The 17,293-nt window shown below is 45.5% G+C and overlaps 1 protein-coding gene across 6 annotated transcripts in view; it reads left to right on the top strand.

Moving 5' to 3' along the window:
- Window positions 1-17,293, top strand: part of PRRC2B (proline rich coiled-coil 2B) — a 549,871-nt gene that overhangs the window by 480,926 nt on the left and 51,652 nt on the right. For all 6 annotated transcript variants that reach the window (XM_078646193.1, XM_078646192.1, XM_078646191.1 and 3 more), the window contains one exon: window positions 16,187-16,275. In XM_078646193.1, the coding sequence (XP_078502319.1) occupies window positions 16,187-16,275 (89 nt within the window). The remainder of the gene's footprint in view (window positions 1-16,186; window positions 16,276-17,293) is intronic.

Raw genomic sequence — 17,293 nt, 5'->3', positions numbered from 1 at the left:
CAATGTTGGAAAGTGGGTTTCTGTTGCAGTAACACCCCCCCATTCCCCCCCACACACTTTTTGCCAGACTACTGATGCACTTTGACTTGATGTGCCCTGGGTCCCTGCCAGTCAGTTTCCCAGGGCCGGTGTTCTTTCCCCATTCAAGATTAGGGATTGTGCTCATTCTCCCACGTGGGGTGAGTACACCCAGGTTGTAGTCACCTTAATGTCAGTAGCTCGAATACCCTAAAACCCCCACTAAATACAGTATTTAGGGGCAGCCCTGAACTAAGAAGGCAGATTCCCGCAACCTAAGAACAAGCATTTGCAATGCAATGAGTCTCGCAGTTGTGAGAGTTTGAGCTATTAGCATTGTAAATGGCAATGCCTTTTATTTGTGTTGGTTTTTAAAACCCAAATCAAAGGCATTCATTCACAATGCCAATAGACAAATCTCTCGCAAATGCGATACCTATTGCATTGCAAATGCTTGTTTATTATTACTGTGCCCGAGACCTGCCAGGACCTGCCCCACTTGAAGACTTGATTTACTCTAGCTAAAACGTAGTAGTAGCTAGACACGCGTTTACTACTGTAGACTTACAGTATTCTATTTGCGCTGTTACCTCTGAGTAGAATTGTGATAAGTTACAAAGTTCTTTATTACTAACTTGTGGAATTGTTTGCATAAATTACCAAAATATGCAAAGAGTAAAGTTGAGCATTTGTATGAAATGAGCAAAAGTGCAAGAAAACCAGGACTTTTGCAAGCATATTGTATGGTAGTGTAATTGGTCATGAGCCACTCATGAGGAAAAACTAAGCAAGGGATGTACACAAGAGTATAAAATACAGGTATATTACTGGCGCTGTTAGAGTACTCAGTAAGATCTAAGGATGGTACTGCAAAAGTTCTAACTACTCACAAGTTACTGTTGCAACAGTCTCACAGTACTCAAGATAAAACGTTACGCAAGGCATGCACTTGCAAACAAAACACCTGTGGATTACCAGCACCCTCTAAGAAGCATAAGAGCAAGCAATATGAGTGTGTAAGCCAGTGCTTCATTTGTGAAAGTGTGTCAGGGCCTGAAATTCTACTCAGAAGCCCGCGGCCTGTGCAATGAAACATGGGCGCGAGGAATACCAAGCCTGGTAGTTTTAAAGCCACCTCATACCTCTTTAATCCACTACCAGACACTCCCTCCACTTTATCTTACTCCTTGAGGTTCCTGCATGTTCCTTTTGTGACGGTTTCGCCGTCTTTCTGATCTGTGTAATAGGTACCTAAATGATGTGGAAAAATAAATGTGGGTTCCGCAAGAATAAGTGCCCCCACTGGCAACCACCTGCTCAAATTAGGCACTGGTGTAGGCAGAGGAACTACAAACTACAGGTAGACCAACAGTCAGAAGCTTCATAAGCTTGTGCTAAGGTGATAAAGAAATTTGCAGGCACCCCTACCTCCGAGGCAGTTTGGTTCACATTTTAGGTGTTGTAAGGCATTCCACCTGCGCCAAAGCGATGAGGGGAGGTTTGGTGACTCTCCAGGAATGCCGGGGCGGTTCCAGTGCTTTAAATGGACTGAGTGTCTGACACTTTTTTTTATTTTGAGAGGGAGAGTACCTGCACTTCTCAAGGGAGACATAACATGTTTAATTGGAGAGTACCTGCACTGCTCAGAAGCAAGCAGATACTTTGGTAAAGGGTACCAGCACTTCTTTTTTTCCATTTCAAGCACTGGGTGGTTCTAAGGGCCAGGTTAGATATTCAACCAGTCTACCAAATGGCACAAAAATCTGTTTTTCGTGTTTTTAGTGACACTGGCAACAGGATATTGTAACCCATGTAACAGCTAACAGAAACATGGTGCCCTAAATATCATACAAAAATACCCCCCTCCCCCCAGTGGTTAATACAAAACCTGCGCCCAATGTGACAAGATTTCTTAAAAGGATACTTATGACAGGGAGGTCAGGGAGCCTACATTGGCTGCCTGTCCAAAAGCTTATCAAGTTCAAGGCTCTGACTTTAACCTTCAGGGCCATGAATGACATTGGTCCTAATTACTTAAAACTAAGACCTACCCAAATTAACCCAAAATAGGACTCTGAGATCCAATTCCCAGAGACTTCTTTCTATTCCTTGTTAAAAAAACTAGATTAGGAGGTCGTTCTTTTTCAGTCACCACCGCCTCCCTCTCGAATTCTATGCCAGAGCACCTTCGAAAGGCGAACTCTGAACTAATATGTATGAGGCATATGAGCAGCAGATTACACACTGTGCATAGATGGCCACCTAGTGTTGGGCCCGGATATTTGCAGTTTGTTTTTGTCCTGGAAAGTCTTTGGCAGTCACAGGATAGGTGACTCCTCTTTTGGATAATTAAAAAAATATATATATATTTTTAGTTTGAGAGTTTTACATAGCGCTGGCTAGACCCAGGAGGTATCGGAGCACTTTACATGAGAAGCTAATATGAGGCAAACAATGGCATACATGAAGATAAAAAGAAAATGAAACAAGTAACGTATACATAAGAATAAATAAATGTGGAGAAAGCTAAACACAACCAGTGGTTAGGAAGATGATGTTGGAAGGACAAATCGTTACCAAACAAAAAAAATAACTTGATGATTTAGAGAGACAGGTGCATGTCACAGGTTATTGCCCTCAATATTAAATTGGCCAAACATGTCATACAAATAGATAAAATAGTGAAAACAATCTGTGAGATATACACATAAAATAGATTAATAGGGGCAAGAGCTGTACAAATTAAATAGTTTGTAGGAGGATGTACAGGAAAAGGAAAAATATTACTGACACACCGGGAAAATTGCGAGATTGGAGATTAAGTGCAGGTCCCAAGTTAAGATCCCCAATAATAATTAAAGAGGTGAATTTTTAGGTCGTTTTTGAAGCTGAAATAGGAGGGGTTACAGCGCAGGCTTTTTGGGAGGGCATTCCAGATGATAGGGGCATTTCCAGAGAAGGAGCGTGTATGTGTGGATTTTTTTTTTATGCAGTGGTGGTATAAGAAGCAGGGTGTTGGTGCTTCTCAGAGGTCGTGTGGTGCCTGCTATGAGGAGTTTCTTGGAGAGGTACTCAGGTGTGTTTTGGTGGAGGACTTTATGAATAATGCAGGCAGTTTTGTAGGCTGATCTACCTTCTATAGGGAGCCATTTAAGAGGTTTGAGAGCTGGGGAGATATGATCGAAACGTTTGCAGTCAGTGATGAGCCTGGCTGCAAGGTTTGGCACAGCTTTGATTGGAGCTAGGTGGACCTTGGGGATTCCGTTGAGGATGGCGTTACCATAATCTATACGTGAAAGGACAAGTGATTGAACTACAAGTTTAAAGTCATCGGTAGGCATAAAAAGTTAGATTTTTTTTTTTGAGGAGACGGAGAGTGCAGAGGGCTCCTTTAGCAGCGTTTTTGACGTGGACGTTAAGGGTTAGTGTGTTTTCGATAAAAATACCAAGAGATTTGACGGAATTGGATAGGGTGAGTGAGCAGCTGAGTGCTTTGAGGTCCGATATCCAGGATTGAATGGGAAGAGGGTTATTTTTAGGGGAGAATGATTTCGGTTTTGTTAGGGTTAAGTTTTAGATGATTGGAATGGAACCAGGTGTGGATCTTGGTGAGGGTGTTTAGATGTAGGATGTCAGCGTGATTTTTAATCTTGTAATATATTTGGGTGCCATCGGCATAGAGGTGGTAGTTAATGCCTGCTTGTTTAAGAATTACAGTAAGGGGTTCCATAAAGAGGTTAAAGAGGGAGAGATAATAGATCCTTGGGGGACTCCAAGGGAGACAGGAGTGCGGTTAGAGAGACAGTTTTGAATTTTGATTTGCTGAGTTCGATGTTGTCGGTAGGAGACAAACCATTTGTAGGCAGTGCCATTAAGGCTGAAACGGGTCTTAAGCACTTTAAGTAAGGCTGAATGGTTGACTGTATCGAAGGCGGCAGAGAGATCAAGAAGGATAAGAAGACATGACTCGCCATTATCAAGTGAGTGGTGGGTGTCATCAATGACATTGAGCATTTCTGTTTCGGTGCTACAGCCTTTCCTGAAACCTGATTGAAAGGGGTCAAGTAGGTTGAAATTTTCGATATGTTTATCTAGTTGTAGTAGGACACATATTTCCAGGACTTTTGAGAGAAGGGGGAGGTCAGTGATGGGGCGGAGGTTGTTTAGGTCGTTGGGGTCCGCTTTGGGGTTCTTGATTATGGGAGAGATTTGTCCAAGTTGAAGGGAGGTGGGCACACAGCCAGTGGAGAGAGATTTGTTGATGATTGTAGTCCAGTATGGGGTGATATGTTTAAGGGCAGGGACAAGGTTAGATGGGGTCTTTTGTGTTTAAGATTACTAATTATTTTAAGGACTTCTAGCTCAGTCATGGGGAGGAAGTTGAACAAGGAGGCTTTGTTTTTTAGTTATGAGTTAAGGGAGTTGGATTCCGGAGATGTGGTAGGGGATAGGTGTGGCGAGTGGTTAGTGGGGGGCTGAGGGAGTAGTCAGTTGAGGAGAGTCATTGGGGAGCAGTAGAAGGGTGGGCGAACGAGAGAAGGGGGTCAACTGGTCGAGGGGATGTGGAGAAGGCATTAGAGATTAGGGCAGGGTTGCATTGGGAATTAGAGGGGAGCTTCGTGGGAAGGAAGGATTGATCTATTTTGGTTATCTTTTCCGAGAAGAAGTGGGAAATTTCTTCACATGTGGCTGATCAGAATTGGAGATGCGGGGGAAGTTTGGTTTCGAATGATTTTGAAGAGTTCCTTTGGTCTATTTTTGGCACGATCAAGTTGATTGCGGCAAAAGGATGCCTTTTCATTTAAGATGTGTTTTTTGTACTTGGATCTAAGGTGTGCAAGATGGGAGGGAGAAGGATGGTGTCTCCAGGTTCTTTCCGACGATCTGAGTGACCGCCTCTCATTATTAAGTTCGGTATTAAACCAAGAGTTGGAAGGGGTGTTTCTTTGGTATTTGAGTTTAGGCGCGGCCAATTGGTCAAGGATATCGGTGACAGTATTGTTAAAGTGTTCAGTGAGCTCATTGGCATTTTGTGAGGGGGGAATGAGAAAGAGTTGAGCTTGGAGTTTAGACTCTAGTACACCCGGGGGATACGTTTCAGATTTCTGGTCAATTTCTTAGGTCTATTAAGTTTGGCGGTGGGGAGATTCGCAGTGGTAGCAATGGTGAACAGTATAAGGTGATGGTCAGACCAGTCAATGGGGACGATGTTGGTCACGGAGGCCAGATCGTTCATAGAGAGAATAGCGTCAAGGATGGCTCCTTTAGTGTGTGTCTGGGACAGGCATCGTTGGTTGAGGTAATTGATCTCAAGAAGATTAGTGAGGAGGGAGATGGTGGGGTCATCAGTATCATTCCAATGGAGGTTCAGATCCCCAAGAAAGATTATTTGAGTTGGATAGAGAGGATTGTGTCAGGAGCTCAGATAAGTCTTCTGTGAAGAGTTGGGGGACTCCAGGGGGGCGGTAGATATTGTGTAGACAAATTTGCTGGGAATTTTGAGATGTCAGTTCAGCTTCCAGGTATTCACAGGAGGAGTAGCCAGAGTTGTTGACAAGGGATAACTGAAGTTCATGTTTTTTAAATAATGGCTAGACCACCCCCAACTCTGCCAGGTCTATCTTTTCTAAGAATAGAGTATCCCGGAGGAGAGAGTAGGTCAAGTATGCTTGTGGAGTGGTCATTGAGCCAGGTTTCTGTGAGGAATGCAATGTCAATTGATTCACTCAGAATAGTTTCCGAAATGTATGTGGCATGCTGGACTGCGGAGCAACAGTTGACAAGCATACATGTAAGAAGTGAGGGGTTGAATATGGTTGGTGTGCAAGAGTGGATTGGTGTGAGTTTTGACGGTGGTCTGGGGGAAATGGGGAGGGAGGGGATTCTATTCATCCCAAGGATAACAGGGATGTGGGAGTATGGGGGTGGAGGATTTGTGGTTGGTAAGCTAGGAAGGTAAGAATTGCATAGATCGGAGAGGTTGAATGGGGAGAGATGGTTCGAGGTGCTGTGAGGTTTATGTAGACGGCAGCGGAGAGGAGTTGATCTCCAAGTATTTTGTTTGGTGTTAGGGATTAGTATTGGGGGGTGGAGGGGGATTTTATGGTGAGGGAGGGCTCAGGGGTTGAGGTAGATAAAATCTTTTTCTGTATTGAGAAAGTTCGGTAGTAAACTTAGCTAGAACTAGTTCAATATTGTGTAGTCTCTGTACAATTATGGTGAGGGGAGGTGCCGTGGGTGTATTATTGGGGTTAGTTGCGGAGGGTATACTGAAGTGTGTGGTGGGAGATAGGGTAGTGGGTGTTGATTGAGGAGGGACAAGGCTGTTGAGTGAAAGGGGTTTGTTAATCAAGTTTGAAAGGTCAAGTTCAATGTTGTGTAGGTTTGTGGTAATTTGGATGAGGGGGGTAGTGAAGGGGTAAGGGCGGGGGTTGGACGTGGTCTTAGTTGGTTTTTGAGGTTGGGCTAATGTGTGAGGGGGAGAAAGGGTAGTTGGAGTGGATTGAGGTGTGATATGGCTGTTAGATGAGGGGTTCAGTAGTCCAGTTAGATGGGTTGATATGGGAGGCTGAACCGGGAGGTACTGAAGGGAAATGGGAGGGGGGAAGGGAGATAGCTGGGGGTAGGGAAAGGTCTGCGTTAGTTGCAGTGGGTGGCCTAATGTGTGAGGGGGATATAGGTTAGAGGGAGTGGAGTGTTGGATGTCAGGGCTGTTAAGTGTGAGGGGTTGGGCTAGTTGAGACAGGAGGTTAGGAACATCAGGAGAAGTAATAGCTGGGGTAGGGAGAAGTCTACGTTAGTTGCAGTGGGTGGCGTAGTGTGAGAGGGGTGAGCTAGGGTAGGGGGAGTAGAGTGGGAGTTGTCAGGGCTGTTAGGTGTGAGGGTTTGGGCTAGTTTAGACAGGGGGTTAAGAACTTCAGGAGAGGTGGTCAGAGCGGATAAAAGAGCATAGAGCGAGTGGAGAGCAGATATGTTGGGGTGGAGGGGTTGGGTATTCATCAGGGGCTGGGATAAGGGGTTAGGAGGTGGAGTTTGGAGGGCATGGAGAGGTAGGATAGAGGGGAGGAGGGGAGGGTGTTCAGGAGGTGGAAAAGGACGGCGGTGAGAAGTTGTGATAAGGGATTGAGGGGAAGGGGCGGTGGAGTATGTGGGTGTTTGGGATGGGGAGAAAGATTAGGGGGTCAGGAAGAAGAGGGATCATGGGGGGAATGATAGAGGGCAAGAATAGGGGGCTGCCGTTTTTAGTGGAGCAATCCGAGAGGTGAGTGTTCGGGGGGGGGGGGGGAATTTGAGAGGGGATGAGAAATAGGTAAAGGTGATTGGGGGGAGTCGTTTATTGTAGAGCGGTCCAGGGAGGGTAATGATGGAGTTGTTTGTGGGAGGATAGAGTTTGCTGGATGGATTAGAGTGGAAGTGGAACTAGGGGGAGGGGGAGGTTGGAGGGGGGTTATTCAGTTGGGAAAGGTGTTAGGCGTAGAGTGGTCAAGGAGGAGGGATAAAGTGCTGAAGTGGTGTTCAAAAATGGAAAGGTGAGAAACCGTGGCTTGTATGAGAATGTTCCCAGTTTTGAAGATGGAGATATCAATATCCCCCTGAAAGGCTGGGGAGGGAGTGGTGGATAATTTTAGTCCATATGGTATATTTTAGTTGACTTGGAGATTGGGAGGTGTTGTAGGAAGATGCTTTTCCATTTGGAATGGTGTTTGGAGTAAAAGATGTAGTTGGTTATAATGGGGGAGGTGAGGCTGAGGTAGTTAATGAGTTTTTCAGGGTTACGGATAAGGAGTTTGTGTTTGAAATTTTTCTTTGCATGTTTGGTGGGGGGGGGGGTAGAGAATGGTTCATGAGTTGGGGCCATGTTTGGAGAGAGTAGGGTCCAGGGGGTGATGGTCACTTCTGGGGGAGGGCATGTTGGGAGTGGGGAGGGTGGCGGGAGTGAGGTTAAGGAGAAAAAAAATGGGGAGACTAACAGGAGAAAATAGGTAAAATTAGATAAACAAATTATATCGACAACATTTAGCAAATCAAATAGATAAATAATCTGTAAAAATGGAGACCGGTATCAAAGCCGCAAAACTTGCAATCCAGTAGATTAACAATCGGTAAGACAACAATAATGCTTGCGATGGGGTGGAATAGCTAAGTTAGAGATATCAGAAGTAGAGGTGGAATATTTGAAGAGAGAATAATAACGGAGTAAAAAACATAGGAACGTTGCAGGGACATTTAGTGACTAGAGATAACAAAATTTGAGATGGAATACCGGAAGAGAGGGTCATACAGGAGCATAACTTGCCAAGGTGAGGAAAGTCCGAATTAGAAAAGGGAATGCAAGAATGCGTAATACAAGGAAGAAGATTATTATAGAAAGGGTGTCGAGAAACGCATGTAAAAAATAAGTTTAGCAATGGGGTCAAGATTTATAACAAACAGGCACATGACCGATATAGATACATCAGATACATTGGCGTACAGCTGAGGGAATTCTCTCCAGATTTCTGTCGTAGTCCGCCTCTGTAAGGCAGTACTGACAATAGGATAACGAAAAACGGCACCTCCCAATTTCCTTGCAGATCGGTGGAAAGCGATTCTGCGAAGTGCGCTCAAATTAAGTTTGCACAACCGGGACAAGTTGACCAAAAAGTCACTTACAGCAGCATCACCAAACAGTGTCACTTACCCCAGAATCCAATGGCCCAAAACAAAAAGCATTCAGTCGGAGAGCTGCTAACGTCTCAAAAGCAATCTTGAGGCCCAGTAGCAAACTGTGGACCTTGTCGGATCAATACAATACAATCTCGCAAAGGAAGAAAAGAACGGCTGATGCATGCGTGCCATGGAATCCACAAAAATCAGCTGGGACTTACAGATCTTTGGCGCTTTGCCCGGTCAGACGTAGAAATAGCATAGTGTTTATCATCATGGGGGCGGTGGAGTTTCTGGAGTACTGCACATGGGCATCGGCTCCATCCCCGGATTGCTATTTTCCGTCACCGGGCTCGGATGGGTTTCCTGCGCTCCGTGTTGGAACAGATTTCCTTCGGCGTGCAATCATCACAACTTCATCGATATCGTTTCGAACGCGTTTCCAGTCGACGCTAATCTTCAATTCCAAAGTCTTCTATTCCTATTGTCGACGAAGGCCTTCTTCGATCCCAGACGACATCTTCCAAGAAGGCGTTGATGTCCCAGAACAGGAGCAAGAACACGGAGTCGACAGCGACTCCGAGGCAGAAAATTCCAAAGTCGAGGACATCACTCCAGCACAGAGGGTCGTAAGTAAGAATGTCGACCCCGACCCTTCCTTGACACCTTCCAAAAAGGCTTCGGTCACACCCTCGGGTGCACACCGAGACACTGCTTCCCATGTCCCGCTTTTGAGCATGGTAAAGAAGCCTACCAAGCCTTCAGGCGACTCGTGCTCGAGTCAGCCTGCCTCCAGTGTCGGTGCACACCAACCGGCACCGTAAAAGACACCATCTTCTTCCTCCACGCCAGCACCTAAACACTCCGCGCCGAAAGGGTGAACCCTTCTCGGCGCCGAAACCAGTCGGCCGACTCGCATGCTTCGGACTCGAAAAAACCTTCCCTCGGACTCGAAAAAACCCTCCCTCGGACTCGAAAAAGGCAAATGAGCTTATACAAGAGGGTAAACACATCACAAATACCTCTATTCGTTGATGCAGCAGACACTGCCTCAAGGGCAATCAATACCAGTGTCCTATTGGGTAGACACGCTTGGCTACGCATCTCAGGGTTCAAGCCTGAACTACAGTGCCATACTCAACCAACCTTTTGATGAGCAACACTTATTTGGAACTACTGTGGACGTATCCCTTGAAAAAATGAAAAAAGATACGGACACAGCCAAATCTATGGGAGCCTTGCAGTCGCAAGCTTCTAGACTCTCCTTTCGCCGCTCATCTTAGAGGCACCAACAGGGGATACTCTTCAGACAGCCCCTCAACTTCGTACAATGCCCCTACACAATCCACCTATAGTAGGGGCTACCAAACCAAAGAGGCAGTTAGAGTTAACAATATGGGCAGAGGCAAAACAAGCAACTCCCGCTCAGATTTGTGCTAGACGGTCAGCACTATCAATTCAAAGTACTCCTATTCGGAGTGACAACAGCGCCAAGGGTGTTTACAAAATGCCTAGCAGTAGTAGCAGCACACCTAAGAATACAGCACATTCACGTCTTCCCATATCTAGACGACTGGCTCATAAAAGCCAGCTCATACAGACAGTGTGTACAAAACACTCACACCACTATTCAACTACTGCACAACCTGGGCTTCACAGTAAACCACACCAAGTCCCATCTGCAACCATCCCATGTACAACAATATCTCGGTGCCACAATAAACACCGAATTAGCACTAGCTTATCCTTCTCCCGCCAGGATAACAAGTGTGCAAACTCTTCTAACAAAATTCCAACCGCAACACTCCCTTCCAGCTCGAATGTTCATGCAACTCATAGGATTGATGGCATCTTGCATATTCATAGTACCTCATGCAAGACTACAAATGCGTCCACTTCAGGAGTGCTTAGCACGTCAATGGAACCAGGCTCAAGGTCAATTAACAGACCTAGTGTTTGTAGACAGTCAGACTCATCGCTCTCTGCAATGGTGGAACACCACAAACCTTTCCAAGGGCCGACCATTCCTAGAGCCAGTTCATCAAATATTTATGACAGCGGACGCATCTCTCTCCGGCTGGGGAGCTCACCTACTGCATCACACCATGCAAGGCAGGTGGACACCACAACAAAAGATACTCCTCATCAACCACTTGGAGTTACTAGCTATATTTCTAGCCCTAAAAGCATTCCAAAAGCAAGTATCAAACAAGGCTGTCTTAGTCCGCAAAGACAATATAACAGCCATGTACTAAATAAACCAACAAAGGGGGACACACTCTCTGCAGCTCTCTGTTAACACAGCAGATATGGAGATGGGCTATACTGCTAAATATCTTTCTCTTAGCCCAACATGTTCCAGGAGTACAAAACACCATAGCAGATCTGCTAAGTCGGCAGACACAGATCCACGAGTGGGAACTTCATCCACAAGTTCTTCAACCGTTCTTTCAACTGTGGGGACAACCTCAGATAGACCTTCGCCACCCAAGAAACGCAAAATGCCCAAGCTTCGCCGCCAGATATCCACACCCGCGTTCCAAAGGCAATGCGATATGGATGAACTGGTCCGGCAAATTTATTTATTTATAGAGCGCCAGAATCGACCCCTGGAGAGGTATCTCTGCGCTATAGACAGTCACAGTGAAAGGGAGCCTTACAATTAAGCATAGAGGGGGAACAGATAGGTCTTAAGCTTTTCCTGAATAGACGATGATCTGTGCATTGTTTTAATTGAGCAGGGAGTCTGTTCCAGTGATGGGGGCTCAGGTAGGATATGGCCTTTCCACCTTGTCTGGCTCGTTTGATTTTGGGTAGTGCGAGCAGATGTTTCCCTGAAGCGCGAAGAGACCGCTGGGGGACATAAGGAGTACATTTATCCACCAGATAGCTTGGACCAGGATTGAAAAGGGTCTTGTGAATAATACAGCTCACCTTGAACAGTACCCGCTTCCGAATTGGAAGCCAGTGGAGAGAGGCCAGCAGTGGCTGAGAGGCCGTCCTCGGAGGTGCATTAGAGATCAGGCGAGCTGCCGTATTCTGGACGACCTGTAGTCTGTTCACTGCAGCCTTATTTGCAGACCGCAGTAGACTATTGCAATAATCCAGGCGACTTAGTATAAGAGCCTGGGTTAGCATCTTCCTAGAGGAGTCCGGTAGCAAGGGGAGAATACGACGTAGGAGACCCAACACATGATAGCATGAACCAGCTGTGTGTGTGGTGTGCTCTTTCATAGTGAGGGTCGGATCAAGGCGAACGCCGAGGTTTTTTACACAAGTTTTGGGCGCCGAAGTCTGAGGACCACCAGTCGGGAGTCCACAGTAATCTGGCTTCCCCGAAAAGCATTATTTCGGTTTTCCCCACATTGCACTGTAAAAAGTTGGTCCTCATCCAATGATAGATGTTTGCGTACTCCTTTCCACCTCTCCCACTAATTCCACTAGTGGTACGCAAACTACAACAACATTCCCTGACACTCATTCTAGTGGCTCCAACTTGGGCCAGACAACCGTGGTACACCACACTGCTACAACTTTCTGTGGTACCACAGCAAAACTATACCGGTCTCCACACCTACTAACGCAGAAACATGGAGAGAACAGACACCCGGACCCAGCTCAGCTCAACCTAGCGATCTGGCTCCTGAAGTCATAGTTTGGTTACCTCAACCTTCCTCTTGACTGTATAAATGTTATTAAAGAGGCTAGACGTCCCACTACTAGAGCATGCTATGCGGCGAAGTGGAAACGATTTGTAATATACTGTCAAAACAACCAAATCAATCCCTTAGATGTGTCTATTCAACACATCATAGGATACTTACTACACCTCCAAAGATGTAACTTGGCATACACGTCTATTAGACTGCACCTTACTGCCATTGCAGCATACTTACAAAATGGACAACATCTATCACTTTTTAGACTATCTGACATAAAAGCTTTTATGGAGGGCCTCAAAAGAATATTTCCACCCAGAACACCACCTTCCCCGGTGTGGAATTTAAACATTGTTCTCACTCTGTTAATGGGACCTCCCATTGAACCATTACATAAATGTGAACTGCAATTCCTAACTTGGAAAGTAGCTTTCCTAGTAGCTATTACTTCCCTAAAAAGGGTTAGTGAACTACAAGCATTCACCATTCAAGAACCTTTTATACAAATGCATCATAATAAAGTGGTTCTTCGTACTAGTCCTAAATTCCTCCCAAAAGTCATTTCGGCCTTCCACCTCAATCAATCTGTAGAGCTGCCTGTATTCTTCTCGCAGCCACAAACAGTTGCAGAAAGAGCTCTTCATACCTTAGATGTCAAAAGAGCATTGCTTTACTACATCGAAAGGACACAAAATTTTCACAAAACAACTTTTTGTCTCTTTCACCACCACATAAGAGTAACCACATATCAAAATCTGGGATACCTTGTTGGATTGTGAAATGCATACAAATTTGCTACCACAAAGCTAAACGTACGTTATCTATTCCCCCTAAAGCCCATTCCACAAGGAAAATTGGGGCTTCAATGACGTTTTTAGGGAACATTCCCTTAGAGGACATTTGTAAAGCAGCTAAATGGTCTACACCGCACACATTCACAAAACATTGTGTAGATGTGCAAACCAAACAACAAGCTCCTGGTGCTCAAAACACCGTTTAAAACCACTGCAACAGATCCTGGTGGTCGCTGCTAGATGCTTGTACTGCTATACAATATATGCACAGTGTGTAATCTGCAGCACATATGCCTCGAACGGAAAATGCTACTTACCGGTATGCATCTGTTCTTGGCATGTAGAGCTGCAGAGTTACACACACCCACCTGATTCCCCGGCTACCTTTATCTGTTCCAGTATTATCTTAATTAGATACATCTTACATGGACATCCTTACCTTCTTGTAAACTACATCACTTCCCTAATGGCAAAAAGCAATCTGGGGATGGAGCCGATGCCCATGCGCAGTATGATCCAAAGGAGGAGTCACCTATCCTGTGACTTCCAAAGACTTTCCAGGACAAAAACAAACTGCAAACATCCGAGCCCAGCACTAGGTGGCCATCTATGCACAGTGTAACTCTGCAGCTCTACATGCCAAGAACCGAAGCATACTGGTAAGTAGCATTTTCCTTAGGAAGAATCTTAAAACCTGGCTTTAGACCCTCCCTCCTCGGATATACTTTCTAGACCTCTCGCTCACTTAACTTGCGGATAGCGCCGGAACACGTCTGTTGGAGGTCGCTCTTGCGCTTTACAAAAGGCAATAATAATAAAAACACCCCTACATTTAGTATTTAGGGGCACCCTGAACGTTCCTTCCTCAGATCCAGCAACCACAAGAAAAGGACGAGAAGCTGTGCAGAGCGAACAAGAGGACGACGCCCACTGACTTGGCCCCAGCCCCATAGGCCTGTCTCCCCTCAAACCTGCTCCTGCGTAACCCTGGCAGCCAGCAACCTCAAAAACCGCAGAGGACCTGCCTGCACTCACTTTCCAAGCTGTTTCTCCCGTGAACACCAGACGTGTTTAAACTGCAGCTACTGGTGCCAGCCAGAAACCGCGAATCCAGCACACTCCGCACCTGCCGAGCTCGTCCCGTGGTTGAGTGAATAAACACCATGAGGAGGTCCGCCTGGCTAACCTGACCTGAGATCCGGCGACCCCTGACCTGCCTCCAGACGACGCCTGCCGCCTCAATCCTGAGGCCCTCCACCGCGACCAGAGCGGGTAAGAAAATCTGACGTCCCAAGGCACCCCTGCACCCGACACCCCACAGCCTTGTGTGCCCAACCCAGCGGTGCCTAACCAACCCTCTATATTCCTACTTAAGTGTTGGTCACTCCTGGAAGATGGTTGTCCCCAAGCCTGCAGTGTTTTTGTCACGGAGAATCTCCATTGAAATCAACAGGGCACCCGACCTCAAAACAGCACCCTGCACCCGGCTGCCCTAGTGCCGCTGAGGGTGCCCCTTCTTTGCTAACTTGGTCCCCAACTTGCCCTGAGCTTAACCCTAGGAGCTTTGCTCCCACAACCCTGTGGCCTGCTTGCCAGCTGCCACCAACCGGAGCCCCCCTATCCTCCTTAGGATAACATTGGGTCTCAACACTACTCTGCACCCGGCCACCCGAGTGCCGCTAAGGGTGAAACAGTGCATCACTGACCCTGGGAGACCCCGGAATCTAACCCCCGGACCCTAACTCCAAAGACCGATTACCTACCTGGAAACCGATAACCTATTTTTCCTTATAGAATAACATTGACACTTTTTCTCCCAAAATGTTTCTACGTGTCAACTTTTGAAAACTACAAATATTCCTTAAAAATCCACCGAATAACAAAAAATGCTTTTTCTCAACTGTTTTCATGAAATGTCCCAGTGCTGAATCCAGGATCCAGCACAGAGTAAGAAAGTATTGTTAACATAACTTACCTGATAAGTGAATGTTCACCCATAGGATAACAATGGTGATTCTATGTGAAAAAGTTTCTAAGTGTCATCTTTTGAAATGCAATAATATTCTTCAAAAATCGTACCTTTAACCAAAACTCATTTACTCACCTGTTTTCAGGAAATGTCCCAGGGCTGAATCTAGGATCCAGTCCTGTTAGCAAAAGTAATCTGAAAAGTAATGAACTGCATTTTACTTAAAAAGCCCATTCATTCGAATATACTATACCTGCATGTGTTGCAAACTGTTTACTTAAAACTGTAACCAAAACCAGTACAAGTTACACTGCTAATTTGAACTGTGTTTATACAAGTCATTTACTACTGAAAAGTATTTGTATGCTTACCTGTACCAGGCTTGCTTGGTTCTAAAAATAAAACAGTATATTTTTTTATACAAAACAATTGGCCTAGAGTTCTTTTTTTGAGTGTGTGAATCCATTTGCTGACTGTGTACACCAAATGCTTTATATTTTCTTCTGATACTGCCTTACTGACTTTAGAGAGTAAGGTTCTATTTAACTTTAACCTCTGCCAAAGCTCTGCAGACCCTTGGACTCTATACACACTGTACATCACTTTGGTGCAGTATATATAGGGCCAGTTTCTTACACCTAAGTCTTAAGTGCCAAGATGTATTACAACTGTATATTTACTGCAAAGTACTGATCACTTACCTGTGCCAGGCTTGCTTGGTTCTAAGAAATAAAATACCTAAGAGTACTTTTCCATACAAAAACACTTGGTCTGAAGTTGTCTTTGAGTGTGTGAATTAATTTACTAGCTGTGTACAACAAATGCTCAACACTGTCTTCTGATTCTGCCTTACTGCTCGACCACACTACCACAAATAAAGAGTAAGGTGCTATCTAACTTTACGTCCGCCTTTTGATCCACAGGACAGGGTTATTAGCCGGGCAATATATACTCTAGTATCTCCACTCTGCCAGCCAACGATGGCCTGCTATGTAGGGCACAAAACATGTCTCTGAGACCCCACCAAGACCCCTGTTTCGAATGAGCATCCTCTGCTTGAGGTAAATCTCCTTTTCTTTTTTTTCCCTTGCTTTTCTTAGTCCCAGTTGGAAATGAAGGGGTTTCACTTCACCGACTGCAAGCAGAACATCCCCACAAGTGGACCTGTGCAGGCGCCTCATTCATACAGGTAAGATTGCTCTTTCTTCTTTCTAACTCTTTGGAGTCTATCCTACATCTCTTTTCTCCCCCTCCCCCTCTCCCCATCTCCCCATCTTTAAGAATTGTCTGGCATTCATAACTGGCTCCATGCAGTTATTGAGATGCATCCTAGTCTAAGCGCGAGACCTATCTATATGAACTAACTACTCGTGTGGTGAGGTTTGTAATTCACTGTTCAACTTGCTCTTTGGTTATTGTTTTGTTGGTAAAGCAGCAGAACTAATTGAAAACCTAAGGCTATGAGTGTACCTTTACTCTGCATCTCTGCATGACTAGCATAGTATCCAGGGCCACTGGAATTCTGCAGCAGCGGAAGACCAAATTATGCATCAGGGTTCCCTAAATTATACAGCAAAAAAAGCCAGATTATGCAGTTTAATGCGGCACATTTCATGATAGTTTTTCATTATTTTGTCATTTTTAAACTTAAAACACTCTGCATTGGTTGCACCTCATTAGTACTAGTTGAACACCCGGATATAACAATAAGCCACAAAAAAGTGACCACTCAACCTTTGAAAAGTGCCTTCCACTGCGCTGCAGCATGTGCTGATGCACTTTTAGTAACTTTTTAGGTCTTGGCCTAAGAAAGACTGCGCACATGCGTAGTCGAGCTGGCGAGATTTAATGATGGGAGAGTTTCACTAGCGAGGTTAAGCCCCACCCCTCTTTTCCATTGGCTGGCGTCACCGTTCATGCAAAACGGTGGCCAGCCATTGGAGAAGGTCTTATCTTCTTTATGGATCCAGATGGCCCCATAATGAAGGTAAATAACCTTTTATGCCAGCAGGAAGTCAGGGCACCCAGTCCGAAAGGGACGGGGCTAAAAGACAAAAGGCAGCGCTTGTTTGCATTTTCCCTCATTCCCTCGGTTCCTTCTCTCATCTCCCCACTTCCTCTCCCTCTTTACTTCTCTTCTCCTCTCCCTCTTTACTTCTCTTCTCCTCTCCCTCTTTCCTTCTCGTCTCCTCTCCCTCTTTCCATCT

The sequence above is a fragment of the Lissotriton helveticus genome, chromosome 5_1 (assembly GCF_964261635.1).
Source record: "Lissotriton helveticus chromosome 5_1, aLisHel1.1, whole genome shotgun sequence".
NCBI classification, from domain to species: domain Eukaryota; kingdom Metazoa; phylum Chordata; class Amphibia; order Caudata; family Salamandridae; genus Lissotriton; species Lissotriton helveticus.
The sequence above is the reverse complement of the archived record's forward strand: the minus strand, read 5'-3'. Positions and strand labels throughout refer to the sequence as shown.